Genomic DNA, 17,715 nt, shown 5'->3' with positions numbered 1-17,715 from the left:
GATGACATCATTCTTGCCCAAATATGGAGGGACAGCGGATCTGAGATTATGAATTCACCAAACTAGTGCGTTGCGTCCCGTCATCTACGGGCGACCGCTATGACGTCACTAATCTCAATATTTGAGCAAGGGCAATGGGAATAAACCCTGGACAGACAAACAGATACACAGTCAGAGATCCCAGCTTTGTAGATAGATGTGAATAATACGCGCACTTGCAAAATGTGATCGGTGCAGTGCTTTGCCAGCTACAGTGCTGCAGACAGACAGAAGACACCACACACATTTGGGGAGAAAGGCTCCTGGCTTGCAAAAATGGCTTGCTCTTTATCTCCTCACTCAGGATACATCGGCCCCGTCTTTGCTCTCAGTCCTCGTTGATACTTCAAGCGTTGTCTGCTTTTCATACACAACTCCATGGTCTTTGAATGTAAGGTGCAGAATTGCTCGATCATACTGCAGCTTGCTCACGTGTAAAACGTCCCGCAACCTGAGCTTGATCACATATGACTGTCCTTTTTTTGGGCCCACTTCCTTTTCTCACCATCCAGCTCAGCATACTGTACCTCAGGGAGACATGCATATAGTCAAATATTAGTCAAATTCAATCAGGTACTCTGGGTAGATCTGATTGCTGTCAAATATGACATACATACTTGGGTTTGCGACATTATCCACACAGCTGTCATAAAATTGCAGGATGCCCTTGTGGTGTCTCTGGACCTCAGGTGGTCTGCAGTACTGAGAACGACCCAGGGTGTATTCCCCTACAAGCACTCTGGCCAGGAACATCGTAGGGCCTCTAAAGGACACACCACACTGTGATGAGGTGTACAGTGTGTTTGTATTGCAGTACTTGCTAGAATATATTGCGTCTCTAGCAAAATAGGTCCCTTTGCCAAGACGCGAGCCAGTTTTACTCCCCGCTAGGCGCACGTCAAAGTTATACATGCATATAACCTCTACGTTGCTGCCACTGGTGCCATGAAACAGCATTCGCTCTTCAATGTGCAGCTCAGGCTTGTTTTTCCTTAATTGCATCTTCTTCCTGCAAAACAACTCCCATAAGTCCATATTTTGAATCCTCTGTATGGATTTGATGGTATGTCTGGGAACCATTGTCCTGTTGTACAGTCTGGCTACTTGTTCAAACTCATAGGTCTGTCTGTCTAGCTGGATGAGCTCATAGGGAACATTACTATTCATTGTTTCCAAGGCTTTATTATCACATATAAACCTGAAGTCAGTTTCAGAGTGGAGGGAGCGTTTGATTTGCTGCTGCTTCCCTGTCTTTATGTTGATCAGTTTCATAACTGAGAAGTCCAGCCTGTATGTGTCCAATTCCATGAAACCATTCTGGTTCCTGCTGTAATACTGTTCAATCTGAGCAGATGTCACAGAGCATGCTGTTAACATGTGCCAAAGTCCACACTCGGCCAGATAGAACCAAGACCAGTCGTCCTCTGACGTGTCCATTTCTTCAAACGTGTCCATTTCCGCTCGGCACTTAAGTCGTAATGAAAGAGCACGGATCTGATGTACAAGTTCAACAAAGAGCTTGCCGTGATTTGGAAGGAGCTCAGGTTGAACATGAACTTCACTTTGAGCTGCATTCATGTCATTAAAGGTGCTATTATAAATAAAGTTTATTATTAAGAGGAGTGACATCCCATCTACATCCTGCTTAAGAGGAGTGACATCACATCTACATCCTGCTTAAAAGGAGTGACATCACATCTACATCCTGCTTAAAAGGAGTGACATCACATCAGTTCAGTTCAGTTTTATTTTCAGATCCTTTGGATAAGTATACAAATACAAATATGTATGTGTAATTAATTCATTTGGTTAATATATTTACAATAACTAGAGGTTCGGGCCGTTGATATGGGCCGTTGATATGGGCCGCACATATGGAGATCTCTATCTGTCAGTCCTTGTCCCGTTTAAGGCCATATATGCTGAGTGATTTGTTAGGGCCTGATGCCATGATGACACATTGAGGTTAGAAAACAGTCCATATTTGGCAGTGGTAGCTGCATTGGGAAGTCCTTATATGGTTATGGCTGATCCGCTTGCCCATCCTCCCTTAAAGCAATTTCAAGCTGGCATCGTGCTCCAAATTAGGTGGTTTGCCGCTAAGCATCGGAAACCTTGGTAACAGTGTAGTGTAGTGGAGTTGTCGCGCCTAATACATGCGAGGTAGGGTGGGCCTAGCGGCCACAAAAAAGGTTGCTAAAATGTGCCTGAATAAAAATAATGCAGTTTTATATTAACTGTACAATGTGTACATTGAAGGTGGGGAAAGAAGCCTAGGCATTAGCCAGAGCACTGATCAATGTAGTCTGTGGCAAGTTTGGAGGCAAGTGGAGTGTGCTGGCCAACCCGGGACGTACACCACAGCGTGGGCATTTAAATTAAAGTAGTAAGATATTCATAATAATCATATAATAATCATAGTATCTAACTCATAATAATTGTCCAAGTCCCCGAAAAAGGTTTAGGGAGAAGCATTAAGCTCGTCAGGCCCTACCCCTGATAATATTTTCAACGAAAACAAAAAAATATTTAATTAATAATAAATGAAAATAAATAATAATACTAATAATAATAACAACAATAATAACAATAACAATGTCAAAAATCACACCCAGTGTGAAGTGGGCGGTGTGGTCATCACAGTGGTCATCACAGTGATGGAAGCTCTGATCTGACCATAGTAATATTTTCTTCCATCTTTTGGTCCTCATCTTGTGTCTGTTCATGTGTTATTTCAGCTCTTCTTTTCTTATGGTTAAGTTCCTTTTGCTCTCGTTTTTCTCTAGCTCTGTCTTCTCTCTTCTTTTTCATTGAAAGAAGACATTCTTAATTTCGCTGTATTTTCTTTGGTCCCCTCTTTTGTTGCATCTTTCTGTGCTCAAAAGGTCTATCATTTTCTATTTTGTTCTCAAAATCGGTTACTTCTTTTCTCATTTCAGCCATAGCGATTCTTTACCTCTCTCACCAAGACTCCTCTCCCCTCATTGCGCAGTTTAGCCAAACGGATTATGTTGGCCACTGTGTTCTTAGAAATCTTAAGTGCAGCGGAGATTCTTTTGTAACCTTGACCAGATCTGTGCCTTGCCACAATTCTGTCTTTGAGTTCTTCGGGCAGTTCCTTCGATCTCATGATTCTCATTTGCTCTGACATACACTATGAGATATACTGTCTTATATAGACAGGTGTGTGCCTTTCCCAATCAAGTCCAATCAATATAATTAAACACAGCTGGATTCCAATGAAGGTGTAGAACCATCTCAAGGATGATCAGACGAAATGGACAGCATCTAAGTTATATATACGAGTGTTACATCAAAGTGGTTTTATATTAATTTCATCATGTGTCTCACTAGCCAATCACAGCACGTGACACATACACCCCTAGTATAACATGTTTTAAGTAAACATTGTTTTATTTTCTTTTAATAAATCTTCATCGTGCTTAAAAGGAATGACATCACATCTACATCCTGCTTAAAAGGAATGACATCACATCTACATCCTGCTTAAAAGGAATGACATCACATCTACATCCTGCTTAAAAGGAATGACATCACATCCATATCCAAGCCTGGGTCCCAACGCGCATAGAGTGCTGTTTTGCCTGTAGCAGAAGATGCCATTTTGAATATCCGTGGTTGAAATATGCCTTTTAGTATGTCTATACTACTCCACTAAAATTGCTATTTATAAAACATCTACATATTAATTCATGATACATTAAGGTATGCATTACTCCAGTTTCATAAATATCCCACTTACCCAACAAATCCAAGGCAAAATAAATACCTTGTACTTCCACAACAACAACCAGTGTTGCCATGTTCGTTTATTATAAGCACTTTAGGCTTGTTTTTCTGTAAAGTTGCTTGTAAAAATTGGTAGTTGTTGCGGCTTGCGATTTTTTTGGGATTGTTTCTAAAGTGTACTTGCTTATTTAGGCTTGTTCCATCATTATTTTTTAAACCAGTGGTTCTCATATATTTTCATGAAAATGTTTTGTGCCCAGGGGAGCATTGGTGTTGTTAGAATGTTGTGTTTCAAAAATATTCCAAATATTCCACATTTTATTGCAAGAGTTTTTGAACATTTTCAATAGCAGTAGGCTATATGTTTAAAATGTCTCATGTGGCCTAGACTAGGCCACGGCAACTATGCGGCCTAGTTGCTTCTTTTGGGCTTGTTTTCCTAGACCGGGGTTGCTTGTTTCTTTCACAGAATCTGGCAACCCCGACAGCAACCGGAAGAGCAGATTTGTCAACAAACGCCAGCTGGCTGGTTTTGGTTCAGGTTGGACTCGATCACCACCACCATGGCGGACTTGAACCGAGACCTCCAGGCCTACCTGGCCCAGTCCAAAGGCGGCGGCGGGGGGGCCAAGACCATCTCCCAGTCCGGCTCCTCCAGCAGCATGTCCATAGACATGAAGGACAGCGATCACCCGGTGCCCGGCAGCTGGTTCGGGAGGTGGTCGAGCCGAGGAGGTATAGGCCTGTCACAATTATTACACGATCGCCTATAATCGCAATTATTTAAGATTAATCGCAATAATCTTTTTTTCATAATCGTTATAATCGTCATCATTTCCATGTTAAAAATGTTCCAATATTTTCCAAAAAAAAAATCCAAAATAGTGGATATAGCAGATCTACAAGATTGGCTATTTCCACTATTAATGTTTATTTTTTAACTATTAAGTAATTAGATATGTGTTATTTGTCCTATCTGCCCTTTTTGTTTACGAAGCCTTTAAAAGCCATACAGAAATGTCATTTTGATTCATAATGTTCCAATAATGTTGGAGCCGCAAACAACTCATAGATACTATTTTTAATATCTGGAATCTAGAGTTGCAATACCAACCCTTGACAGCCCATACATTCAAACAGAGAAGTCCGATCAGATTGTATTAAACTCACCAACATTGCAGCTGTACGGAAAGCTTGGATTATCCTCTTTCTATCAGCAGTTTTTGTTTCATAAAAATCCATCTTAGACATGTTATGAAGCCGTAGACCTGAAGCCAATTCTGTATCAGTGGTGCTCAAACTTTTTCATGTCAAGGACCCCCAAAATTACATGTATTTGGCTGCCGTCCCCCGTTTCAAAATATTATATATAACCCCATGAAGCAAAGATTTGAGTTAAAAATGTTAGCTTTAAAAGAATATATTTTCAAAGATTTGCACACAAGGTTGGTATTGCAACTCTATATTCCAGATATTAAAAATAGAATCTAAGAGTTGCTTGCGGCTAATATCCGCCCTGTGCACCTTTTTTGTTTACAAAGCCAAACAGAAATGATTTTTTTATTCATAATGTTCAACCACAGAAACACAATTAAATCGTTAATCGCAATTATTTGAGCAACGATTAATCGTAAAATAAAATGTCATAATCGTGCCCTAGGAGGAGGTTCGGCGGCGCAGAGTTCGTCCAGCTATTCCTGGCCGTGGTCTGCGGAGCCGGACCCGTGTCTGCCGGGGATGAGCCGCCGCCAGCGGCTGGTGGCGTTCGGCGTGTGCATCTGCTTCTCGGCGCTGTGCTTCGGACTGTCGGCGCTCTACGCGCCGCTGCTGCTGCTCTACGCGCGCAAGTTCGCCCTGCTGTGGTCGCTGGGCTCGCTGTTCGCCATCGTGGGCGCCGCGGTGCTCCGGGGACCCAGCAGGATGATAGGCTTCCCGACGCCCGGCGCTGCGGTGTACACGTGCTCGCTGGGCGGCACGCTGTACGCGGCGCTCAGCCTCCACAGCACCGTGCTCACCGCCCTGGGGGCCATGGTGCAGGTGGCGGTCATCGTTGGGTACGTGGTGTCCCTGCTGCCCGGCGGGAGCGCCGGCATCAAGTTCATGGGAGGACTGGCGGCGTCCGCCATCAAAAGGACTGTGACTGGGAAAACCATGCCGATCTGAGTGTTGTTGTTGTTGGGTACCATCTGGTTCCGTGTGTACACTCACAGCAGCCATATTGTGAAGAAATTCACAGGTGTTGCCAATGATGCTAATGAAAGCTCTGTTCCATTCTGGTCAAACAGTCAGGGTGCTGATATTGTTCATATTGGCTCACTGGAAACACTTTGCTACACCAGTGGGTCTAAAATTGTGGTCCATTACGGGTGTGCAACTCTGAGTACAAATCTGTGTACAAATGGAACCAAATGGACCCGTAAGGGTCCATTTGTACACTCTCAGAGTTATGGGGTTCGTGGAAATTAAAACGTCTGAGAACTACTGTGCTACACTAAATGGAACAGATCCTTCATTAGTATCATTGGTTACACCTGTGAAGGAAGTGATAATATGGCTGCTGTGCATAGAGCCTATTGAATTAAAGATGCAATCCAGAATTTATTTTAATGAATGACGCGTTATTTTAACCAATCTGTATGGTAATGTTAATACAAACTAGCACATCTGCAGTGGTTGTAGGTGGTGGTCTACCTCCTTGCCTACCCCTGTGTCAAGTAGGACACCTACTGGTTGACGAGCAGTACTGCCTGAAGCTCACAAGCGCAACATCTCTCCGAAGTTTTGTCTCCCACGCAGGAGACGGCCAGGGTTTCAATTCTGGGTAGGACATGACACTTACGGATTGCAGCTTTAACAATGATGATTCTGTGTAGATTGGACGGATACCCATCTAGAGATGCGCAGGACAGACTTCAATGTGAAAAAGACATTTCCAAAGTGCTCTGTTGTTCTGATTCTGAAAAGGGACCAAACAACCTTCTTGGTTTTTATTTTTTACAAACGTTGACAAAAACTTAACTGTAAATTCCAGTCTGTAAAAATGTGAAGCTAATGTTTTTTTTGTTGCTTTTCTCTAATGTAATTTTCATCAATAAAATGTTCTCGTGGTGACAGACAGATATTATGTCACTAAAAGCTGTGGGAGAGATGTTGTTTGATCTGTGTGGGGATGAGTTGAGGTGAAGTGGGTCATATTACAATTTGAGGAATGCACCATCTCAAAATGTCCAACTCTTCCATCATACACCTACAGGAACATTCCAGGGAGTGGGACAAGAGAATATTTGTTTTGTTACCTCTACTGAAAGGTGCTGTGGTTCTGACACTTCAGCTCCTTATACTGGTGTATGCTTGTGATTTCTGCTTTCTAGGCATTTAAGCTTTTTTTAGTGGTAGACTCAGTGTTGTCTGTCTGGATAACAGCTAAATCCATATAATTTGATGGTTTCATGATTAATGTCTCATTGTCTTCCCAGTCTGTTATCTCATTCACCATAATAGTTCCAAATTAGATACACTGATATACCAGTATTCCGTTTCGGAGTGAGTTTTTCCTTTAAATAAAATGGCATAGATATTGTAACAGCTGTGTTGGTGTGGATAGGCTGATATGTCAGGTTAAGGTTAGTCTTGCGCAGCCCGACCAGAGATCCGTTTACTGATTTGAAAAATATAATTGGTAATGGTATCAAGGTAGGAATAGAAATGTTGGAAACAATTCGGCATCACAGAACCAATGCAAATACTTTGGGGCAGTCCTTTCTCAGTGGCTGTTCCAACGCATCTATTGAGTTTAGATGTCACCAGATGTATCAGTAGGCGGCAATCTGATCGTCTGGATATGCAAGACTAGGATAATGTCAATCACTTAAACCTGATGGAAAGATGAGAATAGGCGATCTACAAGCTCACAATGTGTCATGATGCAACACGTTGAGCTTGAAATTCTATTTTCACTGTGCGACAGTGGCCTAAAATAGCCTGCCTAAAATAGGGACGCCAGGGTTAATATGGTAAACGGTAATGGTCACATCAGTTTTTTTCTCAGGATTAAAGGTCCTTACACACCGGGGCGATTTTTTCGTGCAAATAATACGCTTTTTTTTAAAAACCTTATAAAGTCAATGCAAGCGTACATGGCGCGAAAAAGCGAAGCGAAAAAGCGTCTTTTAATTATTCGGAACGAGTCCGAATTTTGCGTATATTCGCACATTCGCCGGTGTGTAAGGACCTTAAGAGTTCCTTTTGGTGCCACGTGTTAATGCAGGCTGCTGTGGAGTTTTCTTGAGGTTAAGTTTGAACATTCCCAACTGTCTCCGACTAGAAACCAATGAACCATTATATGTAAAGCTGACTAAAAGATACTAAATACCAAAGTGACCATTAAATAGTGACGATCCACTGTACTGAACTGAGATGGACCTTAAATTGTGGGATAGGATTGAACCGTTCAAGAAAAGTCTGCACATCCGCCTTAGTGCTGTTGATGGCTCAACAAGTCAACTAACTGAGCAAGTTCAAATCCACACAACGGCATACTGCTCCACAGTATTTAAAGTGCAAAAACTGACCAAACAATATTTTGACTTTCAGATGGGGGTTGACATGTTGCTCCAACGATTTTTCCTTCAGTTTCTGGACCACATCAGTACCTTACAGTAAGTAATACTGGGCTAGGATTGGACCATACCAGTTCTAATGTACTGACGGTAGCTTCAGTCACCCTGTTTTCCATCCTTCTCTCCCAATTAAAGAAACCCAGGGTATGTTAACCCACTATGAACAGTAAGCAGTAAAAACACACAAAAGAACAGCTGGAGACAATCCTTTGGTAAACTTTGCACAAATTCTATTATAGTTTCATACAAAAAGAAATTGACAAAAAAACAACAATCTCATGACAAACTGTACATCTAGAAACAAAAGGAAAGGCCTCTCCTGAACCTGAGAGGTACCCGGCTATGAGACAGTGATGCTTCTCTCCATTATTGTGACATTAAAAATTAACTTAAATGGAGCTCTGAGGACTTGAGAGGGTGAGTGTGTGTGAGACACATTCAAAGTCCCATTCTGTTTTTCTTGTTGGCGTCAGGATCCAAAAACATGGCCAGTACTTTTACTGGGACACTAGAGAAGAGAACTCTGGGACATGGGGGAGTGTACATTCTGTGACAACACCAGACCACGGTTTCCCCAGTTACAAATGTGCCGTGATCAGTTGAGGTCTGTGGTTTCACAGAACGTTGTCCAGTTTGGATAAATGCAGGCGCAGCCATTTCATTCCACTGAAGGAGAGGCAACACTCGCATATACTGTATACACATCTCTGATGCTCTTCATTCTGGAAACAGCATATCTACAAGCTCACAGTATGTCGCGATGCAGGGCTTGTAGATCGTCTATTTTCGGTGTGCGATTCTGTCGTACAGTGAAGTATAAAGGAGGCTTTTACAATTGAGTCAGTGCAAGTAAACAAGGAAAGACGAGACCTGATTTCACTTTGGTTTCTTCCGAAAGAATATTTTAGCATTTCTTTTTGTACATTTGAAGCTGCTAACTTTGGGAAATATTCCAATTTATTTATGTATGTATTACCTTATTTTGAACCTTCCCAGCTCTGAGCCCAGACGTTGCAGAGGAATCCTAAATGTAGCAATGTACATGATCTATTTCTATACGGTGGTGGAAACCACGTCAGGTAAAAATGACCTCAAGCCACCTACCACATAATTGATCATCTGGGACGGGCAGAAACCTATGTATTTCATATATTTTTTTTAAATTTATTATCATTATTTTTATTATAATTTTATTTATCTTTGTCGTATGACAGTGTGTCACAAATGTAATGACAATTGCCGATCTTCAAGCTTGAAAGTGCTCCAGTCTTGTCACTAAATAATAAGGTTTCTACCCGACAGCTTCAAAATGCTGATTCTTGCCTGGGAGGTTTGTCTCCTACTTTATCAGTCACTTTCACATGTAAGCAATAGTCAGTTGGTGGTTTCACTTGGGCTGCAATCTTATAAAAAATCTCATTGGCTGATAACGTTGTGCAAGTCACAGATGAGTTGTGGGGTGTTTCCAGCCCTGTACACAAAGTGGCATGTTTAGGTCTCCTATTCTAAACGTCCAGGTGTCAAAGTAGAACAGTGAAGTTGCCAGGTGAATTTGGAGATGAACTGTCCTCCTGTCTGGTATAAAGTCAAGTTACATCCCCAATAGTGACTAACCCCCACAAACTCAACTCACTTAACAGCCAATAGGTCATTCTTTATCTCCCCTGTCAACCATAAACACCCCCCCCAACCAACCATCAGGACCAATCAGGGATAGCCAGAGTTCCGTGGGCGGGAATTGTCGTCGTGATCAGACACAAACGTGAATGGAACAGTTTGTCTGGAGGGTTATATAACAGTGGTTCTCAAAGTGGGCTCCAGGGACTCTCAGGGTTCTTTTTACAGGTCTGTAAACTCTGAGAGTTTACAAATGGAACCAAATGGACCCTTGAGGGGTCCATTCTGTTCCATTAGTACACTCTCAGAGTTATGGGGGTCCTTGAAATTAAAAAAGGTTTGAGAACCACTGTTGTAGAAGCGCAAATGTGTACAGTTTATCTCTCCTCTTCATTCGATCCCTCTGTCTCTTCGCACACCTCCCTACTATCATGTTCAATCCCAACGCCACCGCCTGCCAGGGGCCTGGTCTGACACGGCCCAGCAGGGCATGGCATGGAAAGGTTGTGTGGCTGTGTTGGTCCTTGGCGTCGTCACGTAGCATGTGGTTTTGATGTTCCAGGGATGGGCGTGGAGGAGAGAGGAGGTGGCAGGGTGAGGGAGAGGAGGAGGGGTACAGTGCGGAGAGTCTTTCCTCATCATTGCCGCCCCCGCCCCCCCCCTCGGGGGCCCGCCTCTAGATCCTCCTCGAGGTCCTCCTCGAGGTCCTCCCCCTCCCGGCCCCCAGCCCCCCCGCCCTCCGCGACCCGAGGGCCCGCCGTAGCCCCCGTCATCTCTCTGTGCTGGACGACCTAGACACATATGAGAGAAAGAGAGAGAGAGAAACAGCCGGAGACAAGACAGTTGTTTTACATCTCTGATTCCACAGCAATTTGACACTAGTGCTCTGTTTACTAAACAATGAATAATAATAATACATATTATTTATAATGCACTTTACATTTGAAACAAATCTCAACGTGCAACAAACATGGTAAACATTTGCATAAAACTAACTAAAAAGATGTCTAATAACATTCAAATCCCATGAGGGCATGAAGCCTAAGCCTACCAGTGTACAGTAGCTAAAAAATACGTTTCGTTAAAAATGTAGGTATTTAGTCCTCAATTAGCACAACATGTTACGACTCGGCTGTTCTACATGCAGCCAACCAGTTAAAGTTAAAGGCTTTTAGCTTTGCTGAAATATCTGAGACCATTAGGGTTTATGGAAGATGCTTCTGAACCATTTGAAATACTGTTTAATCTTATGATACATTTAATATCCATTATTACTCTAGCACTCAACATTATCAGCCACATTTAGGGTTATGCCTGATTTATACTTGGTTGTGTGTGCCATGTATTGCACTGACAACAGCGATCTGCAAGCTCACAACGCATCACAGCGCGATGCGCTGTCAGCTCGTAGATCTGCTATTTTAGAAAACAATATTAAACTGTTTGAAAAACATAGAATCATTTTGCATTTTTTTAACACAAATCTTCTCCTCTGGGGGTCCCTGGCACAAAACACTTTCAGATGGGGGTCCAAGGCCAAATACATATCAATTTGGGGGTCCTTGGCACAAAAACGCCTGAGAACTACTGATTTAGAAGGCATTTGTAGAATGGGCCTCAGGTCTTAATGGGTTGAACCATGTGAAACAGTCTGTTACCTCCTCCTCCTCCTCCTGCTCCTCCTCCTCTTTCTCCTCCTCCTCCTCCTCCTGCTCCTCCTCCGTCAGGCCCTGCTCCAGGGGACTCTCTGTCTCGGGGGTCTCCTCCGGTGCCAGGTCCTTCGTGCCAGGGACGTTTGCGGGGGGGCAGGGATGCCATGTCCATGCCCTGCAGGGACGACGGGCGCTCCCGGCTGGCCGGGGACGAACCGTCATGCATCTGTTGGTTGTCTCTGTACCCCTCATGACCTGAGCGGGAGACACCCACACCCACACACACACACACACACACAGGTTGTCAGGGACTCAGCGACTATGATTTACTGTAGGCATTTAGCAGACACTCTTATCCAGAGCGACTTACAATAAGCAAGGTTAATACATACTGTACATCAAATGCAAAGAGACAGTGTAGTGCCTCAGTAAACTAGGATCACAGGTAAACCAAGAACCTAGCACCAGTCTAAACTAAATACTAACAAATAACTGCTATCGAAATTTTAACCTTGTTTGTGGTCAAGAAAAGGCGAGTCAAAGTAACAAAAAAATTAGAACAAATCACCAAGGTAAGTCTGCATGGTCGTCGTAACTCGGTCAAGCGCTACAGGCTGAGGTGGAGTCTGAAGAGGTGAGTTTTCAGATAACTATTACAGCCCATGGTTCTATGGGGTAACTATTCAACCCAAGGTTCAACATCATTTTAACCCATTCAAACCGGGAAAGTATCTGTGTAATTTTCGATTTTAAACACTTTAACCATTATTTTATACTTTGGCTATTCAAAAATAGCAGATATACAAAGCTTGTAGATCTGCTTCTTTTTTTTTTAAATCTTGAAAATGTGTGCACATCTTTGAATATATATATTTTTTTTTAAAGCGAACATTTTTAACTCAAATCTTTGCTTCTGAGGATCCCTGAAACAAAATATTTTGAGATGGGGGTCCGCGGCCTAATGCAGATAATTTTTTTTAAAATATTTAATATCATATGGTGTATGTCCCTCAAACCTTTTTCAAAAGTTTGAGCCTAAATCATCACTCAGATATACTCATCCCAAGTCAATTGTGTCTGTTAATAAAAAAAATGGAAAAATTCTGCATAAAAAGAAGCATCTAAGAAAAATACAAAATCGAAAAAAAAACACTTTGAACATTTTTGAACAATTCCACCAAGTGTTTGAGGTGCCTGTTTCACCCACTTCCGGGGGGCGGAGCCAAAATCAGAGCCCGAAGTATTTGTTCGTAGACCCCCACTTAGGGGGGGTAGAAAAAGTTTCGAAGCGATTCGGGCACCTTTCATTTAACATTGGGTTTGCCATCAATAATGTTTGTGACCTCATAAACATTTCTGGAAATCCATGAAATGAGAAGGAATGACTGAATTAAAAATAAAAACATTTTTTGGGGTACAAGAGACACTGGGGACCCCAAAAAATACAAAAAAACAAGAAAAAAGTGATTTTCATGGTGTAGACCCTTTAATGGGTTAATGCAAAGCTGTCTACGTCACCAACACCACCTCCCCCTCTTGTCTCACCTCCTCCGCCTCCTCCGCCTCCTCCTCCTCCTCCTCCTCCTCCTCTGGGAGGACCTCCTCCACGGCCTCGGCCCCGTCCGCTGTTGTCCCATCCTCCTCCTCCTCCTCCTCCTCCTCCTCCTCCTTGGCCCATGTCGTCGGAGCCGTCGAAGTTCTCCTCCTGGCTCCCGTACTCATCATTGTTGTAACCTCTCCCCCCAGAACGCCCAGGACCGCCACCTCGGTACCTGAGGTCAGGATACAGTGAACAGTGAAAACCTAACCAGGACTACCCCATATTTAAAACACATGTGTTAAAAACATAATATACAACTAACTATATATTTGCGTTATGGGAGCCAATATATTTCAAGGACCAAATAGCGGATTTTGGCCTTTTGGAGATTGAATTAAGGAGAAACCTCTGAAAGGAGGTGCAGTTAGTAACTTTAGGAATTAAATCATGCAAGTTAGTAAGGTAGCAGCTCGCTAGTGTGAAAGGAGATCAACTCTAGAGGTGACAAGCCTGTAGGACATCAACGTCCCAATTGCATGCTTTACACTGTCGAGTCCTGCTTTGCGTGCTGCGGATGGGAACGAGCAGTAAAAATAACAACCGGATGTAGTGTGCCTGAAGCATGGAGTCAACAAATGAGGTAGAAAAAGAGCTCCAAGCAGTTCATTACAATAGAAAAGCAAAACAAAACAAGGAGACAAGTCTGACATGCTGTTCCAGCTATGAATCAACCCTCCCTTCTGCTGTGTGTTGCATTGTGAGACAATATTGTCAATTTTTCCACAACACCTAAGGATCCAGCGATTTAGGTCCGTCAGTGTACACCACAACAGAGACTTGGGTTTGATTCCTAGCAGCGGTGACTCTGACATGGCCAGGCATGGGGTGGGTTGGCACAGCACACATGGGAAAATGGCAATGACATATTTGGGAGAAAATGAAAATGGCCAAAGTTGTTTAACTATAATAAATAGGGCTATTTTTAAGTATACTATATTTTATATTCGTTTTTCTTTCCAGTATGAAAGCACTACATTCTCAAAACACGGATAGAATTAGTAATATGGAATTGGGACAGTGGCCGACACCAAGGCCCAGCAGCGAAGCTGACTGGCTGATTAGTGTGTGACTGTGACACCCACATGTCATCAGAGTCGTGGCCATGTCTCGGAGGAAGTCTGTCTCTGTGTCTGGGGTCGTGTTCCTCTCCTGGACCTCCGTAACTATCATAATCATACCTGTCACACGTACGTATACATACACACACACACACACGCACGCACGGCACGCACGCACGCACCACCCAGAAGGATGTTAAGTTTTAGAAGTTGAAAAGTCACAGATTGCTTACTTTCTGGACCGAGCTGCAAAGTCTGAAATGATTTCAGATAGTTTTCTTCGTGTCTGTTTTCTTCATGTCTGTTAAGGTTTGGTTCTACAGTAAGCTTCTGTTTAGTCTGCAACTTCAATCACAGACGCAACAGATAAAGATGATTTACAATATTTTGGAATTATATCCTGGTAGCTATGTAACACAAGGTGCAATGTTCAACGTCAATTTAAGAGTTGTAGCTTTGCAGCTTGGCCAGAAGGAAAAGAGCAGTTATGTTGTTTGACAGAGTTTTATCAAACAGTCGCTAAACCAGACACCTAGCAAAGATGTTAGTAAGCAGGTTAATGTAAGCAGCAGGAAGAATTAATGAGCAAACGTTTCATCCCATAAACAAACTAGTGAGGTGAGCTGCATAAAACAAGGACGTGAGGCTCTTACACAGAACCACAAAGGAGCTCAGCCAGGATGGAGATTTGGGTGGAATAATGTGGTGTCGTTGAGATGAGTTAAAATTGCAACAAAAAATAAACATTTTAAAAAGCAAAAATAGCAGCTCTACAAGCTCACAGCCGCGTGACATCGCATTGTGAGCTTATGGATCGGCTATATTCACTGTGTGACACCATCGTACAGCAAAGTATAAAAGACAAAGCCCGTCTTCAGAAGATGAGGAAGATGTTCTTTTCATACAAAATGTGAAAACCTGAAACATGTTCCTAAGCTACATACTGTACTAGAACTGGGCAAAATATATCGATATTATACTGTGATATGTGACTACGGTAGATATCGTATGGGATTATGGCTAAAAAGTGAAAATAGCAGATCTACAAGCTTGTTTGATAACGTGTTGCAACAAGTTAGAGCTTGTAGATGAGCTGTTTCGCTGTTTTTTCACAGTGTCGACAAGGAAATGCATATTTTCATCAACACGCTATTATCTTCACAATATCCGAAGACGAATGCTGTATTGCCCAGCCCTACTACACACATATTCATGTAAGATATCGGTGCTCGTGAAGGGTCAGAAACCAGCTCACCTATCATCCCTGTGCCCTCGGAAATCTCCTCCGTCACGAGGGAACCTCTCCTCAGAGCCCCAGTTCCCTCCTCCTCCTCCTCCTCCTCCTCCTCCTCCTCCACCTCCTCCTCTCTGTCCTCCTCCACCTCCTCCTCCTCCCTGGTAGCCCTGACCAGACCCCTGCCTCCAATTCTCCTCTCCGCCTCCTCCTCCTCCTGCTCCTCCTCCTGCTCCTCCTCCTCCTGCTCCTCCTCCTCCCCTGCCGTGGAAGTCCTGGCCCCCGTCAAAGTCCTGGGGCCCGCGACGGCCCTGCTGCTGGTTGTCTCCCCAGTAGTTCCCAGAGTTCCCCTGGTCCCCCCCGGGACCGCCGCCGCCGGGTCCTCCCGGGCCCCCCCCACCAGGTGGTCCCTGGCGGTCGGGAGGCGGAGGCCCCATGTGATGATTGGGCGGAGGCCCTCGAGAATCTCCTTGAGATGGTAACAAACAGACAGACGGAGGCACGAGGTTAAAGACAGCGGACCGGGTTTCATATCCTCTATCGGGGGGTTCTCAAAGTGGCGTCTGGGGATCCCCAAGGGGGCCTTGGCGGCAATGACGGGGGTTGCCGGTGGGTCCCCAGCAAAATGAGGAACAGTTTAAACCAGGGGTCTTCCACAGGGGGTCCGTGACCCCTAGGGGGTCCTCAGAGTTACTACAGGGGGGCCACCAAATCTTTGTGTGATATGATTTTTATGTTTTACATTAACCACTTGAACCCTAGCATCCCTTATTCTGAGGAGAACTTTAGCCAAAAATAGCAGATCTACAAGCTTGTGAGCTTGTAGATCTGCTATCTTTGGCAAAGAGATATAGGTGTAGAGGGAAAAAAGAGCAGACCAAGTAAACAAAAAAAAGTTCATCTGAAAAACAATTGTATAAAATACAGAGGGGGTCCCTGCTTCATCTCTCTCTCAGCTAGGGGGTCCTTAGCCTGAAAACGTTGAAGACCCCTGGTTTAACACTTCATTTATTAGCTCACAATGTGTCGCATCACAACGCTATTTTTGAATTATTTTACAACAAATGTTCTCTTATGTGGGTCCCTGGCACAACATCTTTTCAGATGGGTGTCCGCAGCCAAATACATATCAATCTGGGGGTCATGATATGACAAATGTTTGATAACGTTTGATAACCAGTGCTCTACATTGTAGTGTGGCACTTATTTAACCCATTAAGACTTGAAGCCGATTCTACAAATGTCTTCTAAATCCCAACAGTATTCCGAAAAAACGTATGTTTCTATATCAGTGGAGCTCAAACTTTTTCATGTCAAGGACCCCCAAAATTATATGTATTTGGCCACCAACCCCCCCCCCCATCTCAAAATATTTTGTTCCAGGGACCCCCAGAAGCAAAGATTTGAGCTCAAAATGTTCGCTTTAAAACAACTGTATATTCAAAGATTTGCACACATTTTCACGATTTTTCAAAAATAGCAGATCTACAAGCTCGTAGCGCGGCACTCGGTGCTTGCAGGTCTGCTATTTTTGAATAGCCAAAGTGTAAAATAAAGCTTTTTAGCTCAAATCAAAAAGTTACACAGATGCGTTCCAGGTCTTAATGGGTTAAACAACAGCAGGTAGCCTGTTTCCAACCATATTCAAGCCTTCTCGATGCCACAATGCAATCAAACAGGTGTTATCGTGGAACAATGCGCGTCGTCATATGGTTGTGTGAACAGGAAGCCGACCTAGAACCCTCGTTTCCTTACCTTTTCCATTGGGTCCCTGCTGTCCCATACCGTGCATCATGGGTCCAGAGTTTTGGCCCTGCAACAAACAATAGTCTGTGAGCTACGGGTACACCTGCCCTGTCCCAGTCTGTACTATTACTGCTATATGTAATACAAAAGTATGAATACATTATGTGATTAGCTGCTTTATGATCTTATGCTGGGGGTGGGGGCCGTTAAGATTTGTTGTGTAAGAAATATGGGGCATTAAAGTTAAGAAACGTAGAAAACATTCAGATGCCATTTTTTTTTAATTGGGTATTTCAGCACAAAGAACATGGCTTTCTGTGCAAATGCACATGCATGTGTGTGATATTGATGCATCCCGTTTTCACTTCAAAATACATTTGTGGAATGAACGATCTGAAGC

At 43.3% G+C, this 17,715-nt stretch overlaps 3 protein-coding genes across 3 annotated transcripts in view; 1 reads left to right on the top strand and 2 right to left on the bottom strand.

The window, feature by feature from the left end:
- Positions 1 to 594: 594 nt before the first annotated feature.
- Positions 595 to 1,494, bottom strand: LOC308093591 (protein mono-ADP-ribosyltransferase PARP11-like; the record flags this gene model as incomplete). Its single annotated transcript, XM_080439923.1, has 1 exon — positions 595 to 1,494. The coding sequence occupies one exon, from the start codon at positions 1,492 to 1,494 to the stop codon at positions 595 to 597; it is 900 nt and encodes a 299-aa protein (XP_080296049.1).
- Positions 1,495 to 4,305: 2,811 nt separating this feature from the next.
- On the top strand, positions 4,306 to 6,396 carry sft2d3 (SFT2 domain containing 3). Its single transcript, XM_080439362.1, has 2 exons — positions 4,306 to 4,524; positions 5,450 to 6,396. Exons 1-2 carry the CDS (start codon positions 4,353 to 4,355, stop codon positions 5,950 to 5,952), a joined length of 675 nt encoding a protein of 224 aa, XP_080295488.1. The 5' UTR covers positions 4,306 to 4,352; the 3' UTR covers positions 5,953 to 6,396.
- A 2,220-nt stretch (positions 6,397 to 8,616) lies between these two features.
- wdr33 (WD repeat domain 33) overlaps positions 8,617 to 17,715 on the bottom strand; it is a 34,200-nt gene continuing 25,101 nt past the window's right edge. Inside the window, exons 17-21 of the mRNA XM_080439368.1 lie at positions 17,325 to 17,382; positions 15,591 to 16,038; positions 13,223 to 13,449; positions 11,684 to 11,932; positions 8,617 to 10,816 (exon numbers count right to left, since the gene is read on the bottom strand). Coding sequence (XP_080295494.1) covers positions 10,461 to 10,816; positions 11,684 to 11,932; positions 13,223 to 13,449; positions 15,591 to 16,038; positions 17,325 to 17,382 — 1,338 coding nt within the window. The 3' untranslated portion in view covers positions 8,617 to 10,460. The remainder of the gene's footprint in view (positions 10,817 to 11,683; positions 11,933 to 13,222; positions 13,450 to 15,590; positions 16,039 to 17,324; positions 17,383 to 17,715) is intronic.

This window comes from Gymnoscopelus braueri (genome assembly GCF_963280865.1).
Source record: "Gymnoscopelus braueri genome assembly, chromosome: 10".
NCBI classification, from domain to species: domain Eukaryota; kingdom Metazoa; phylum Chordata; class Actinopteri; order Myctophiformes; family Myctophidae; genus Gymnoscopelus; species Gymnoscopelus braueri.
This window is presented reverse-complemented; position numbering and strand designations above follow the sequence as displayed.

Bases quoted from the DNA above. Each gene is read 5' to 3' on its own strand.
- sft2d3 (XM_080439362.1), top strand. From the start codon at position 4,353: ATGGCGGACTTGAACCGAGACCTCCAGGCCTACCTGGCCCAGTCCAAA. The intron at 4,525-5,449 runs GTATAGGCCTGT...ATCGTGCCCTAG, and splicing joins GAGGTGGTCGAGCCGAGGAG to GAGGAGGTTCGGCGGCGCAG.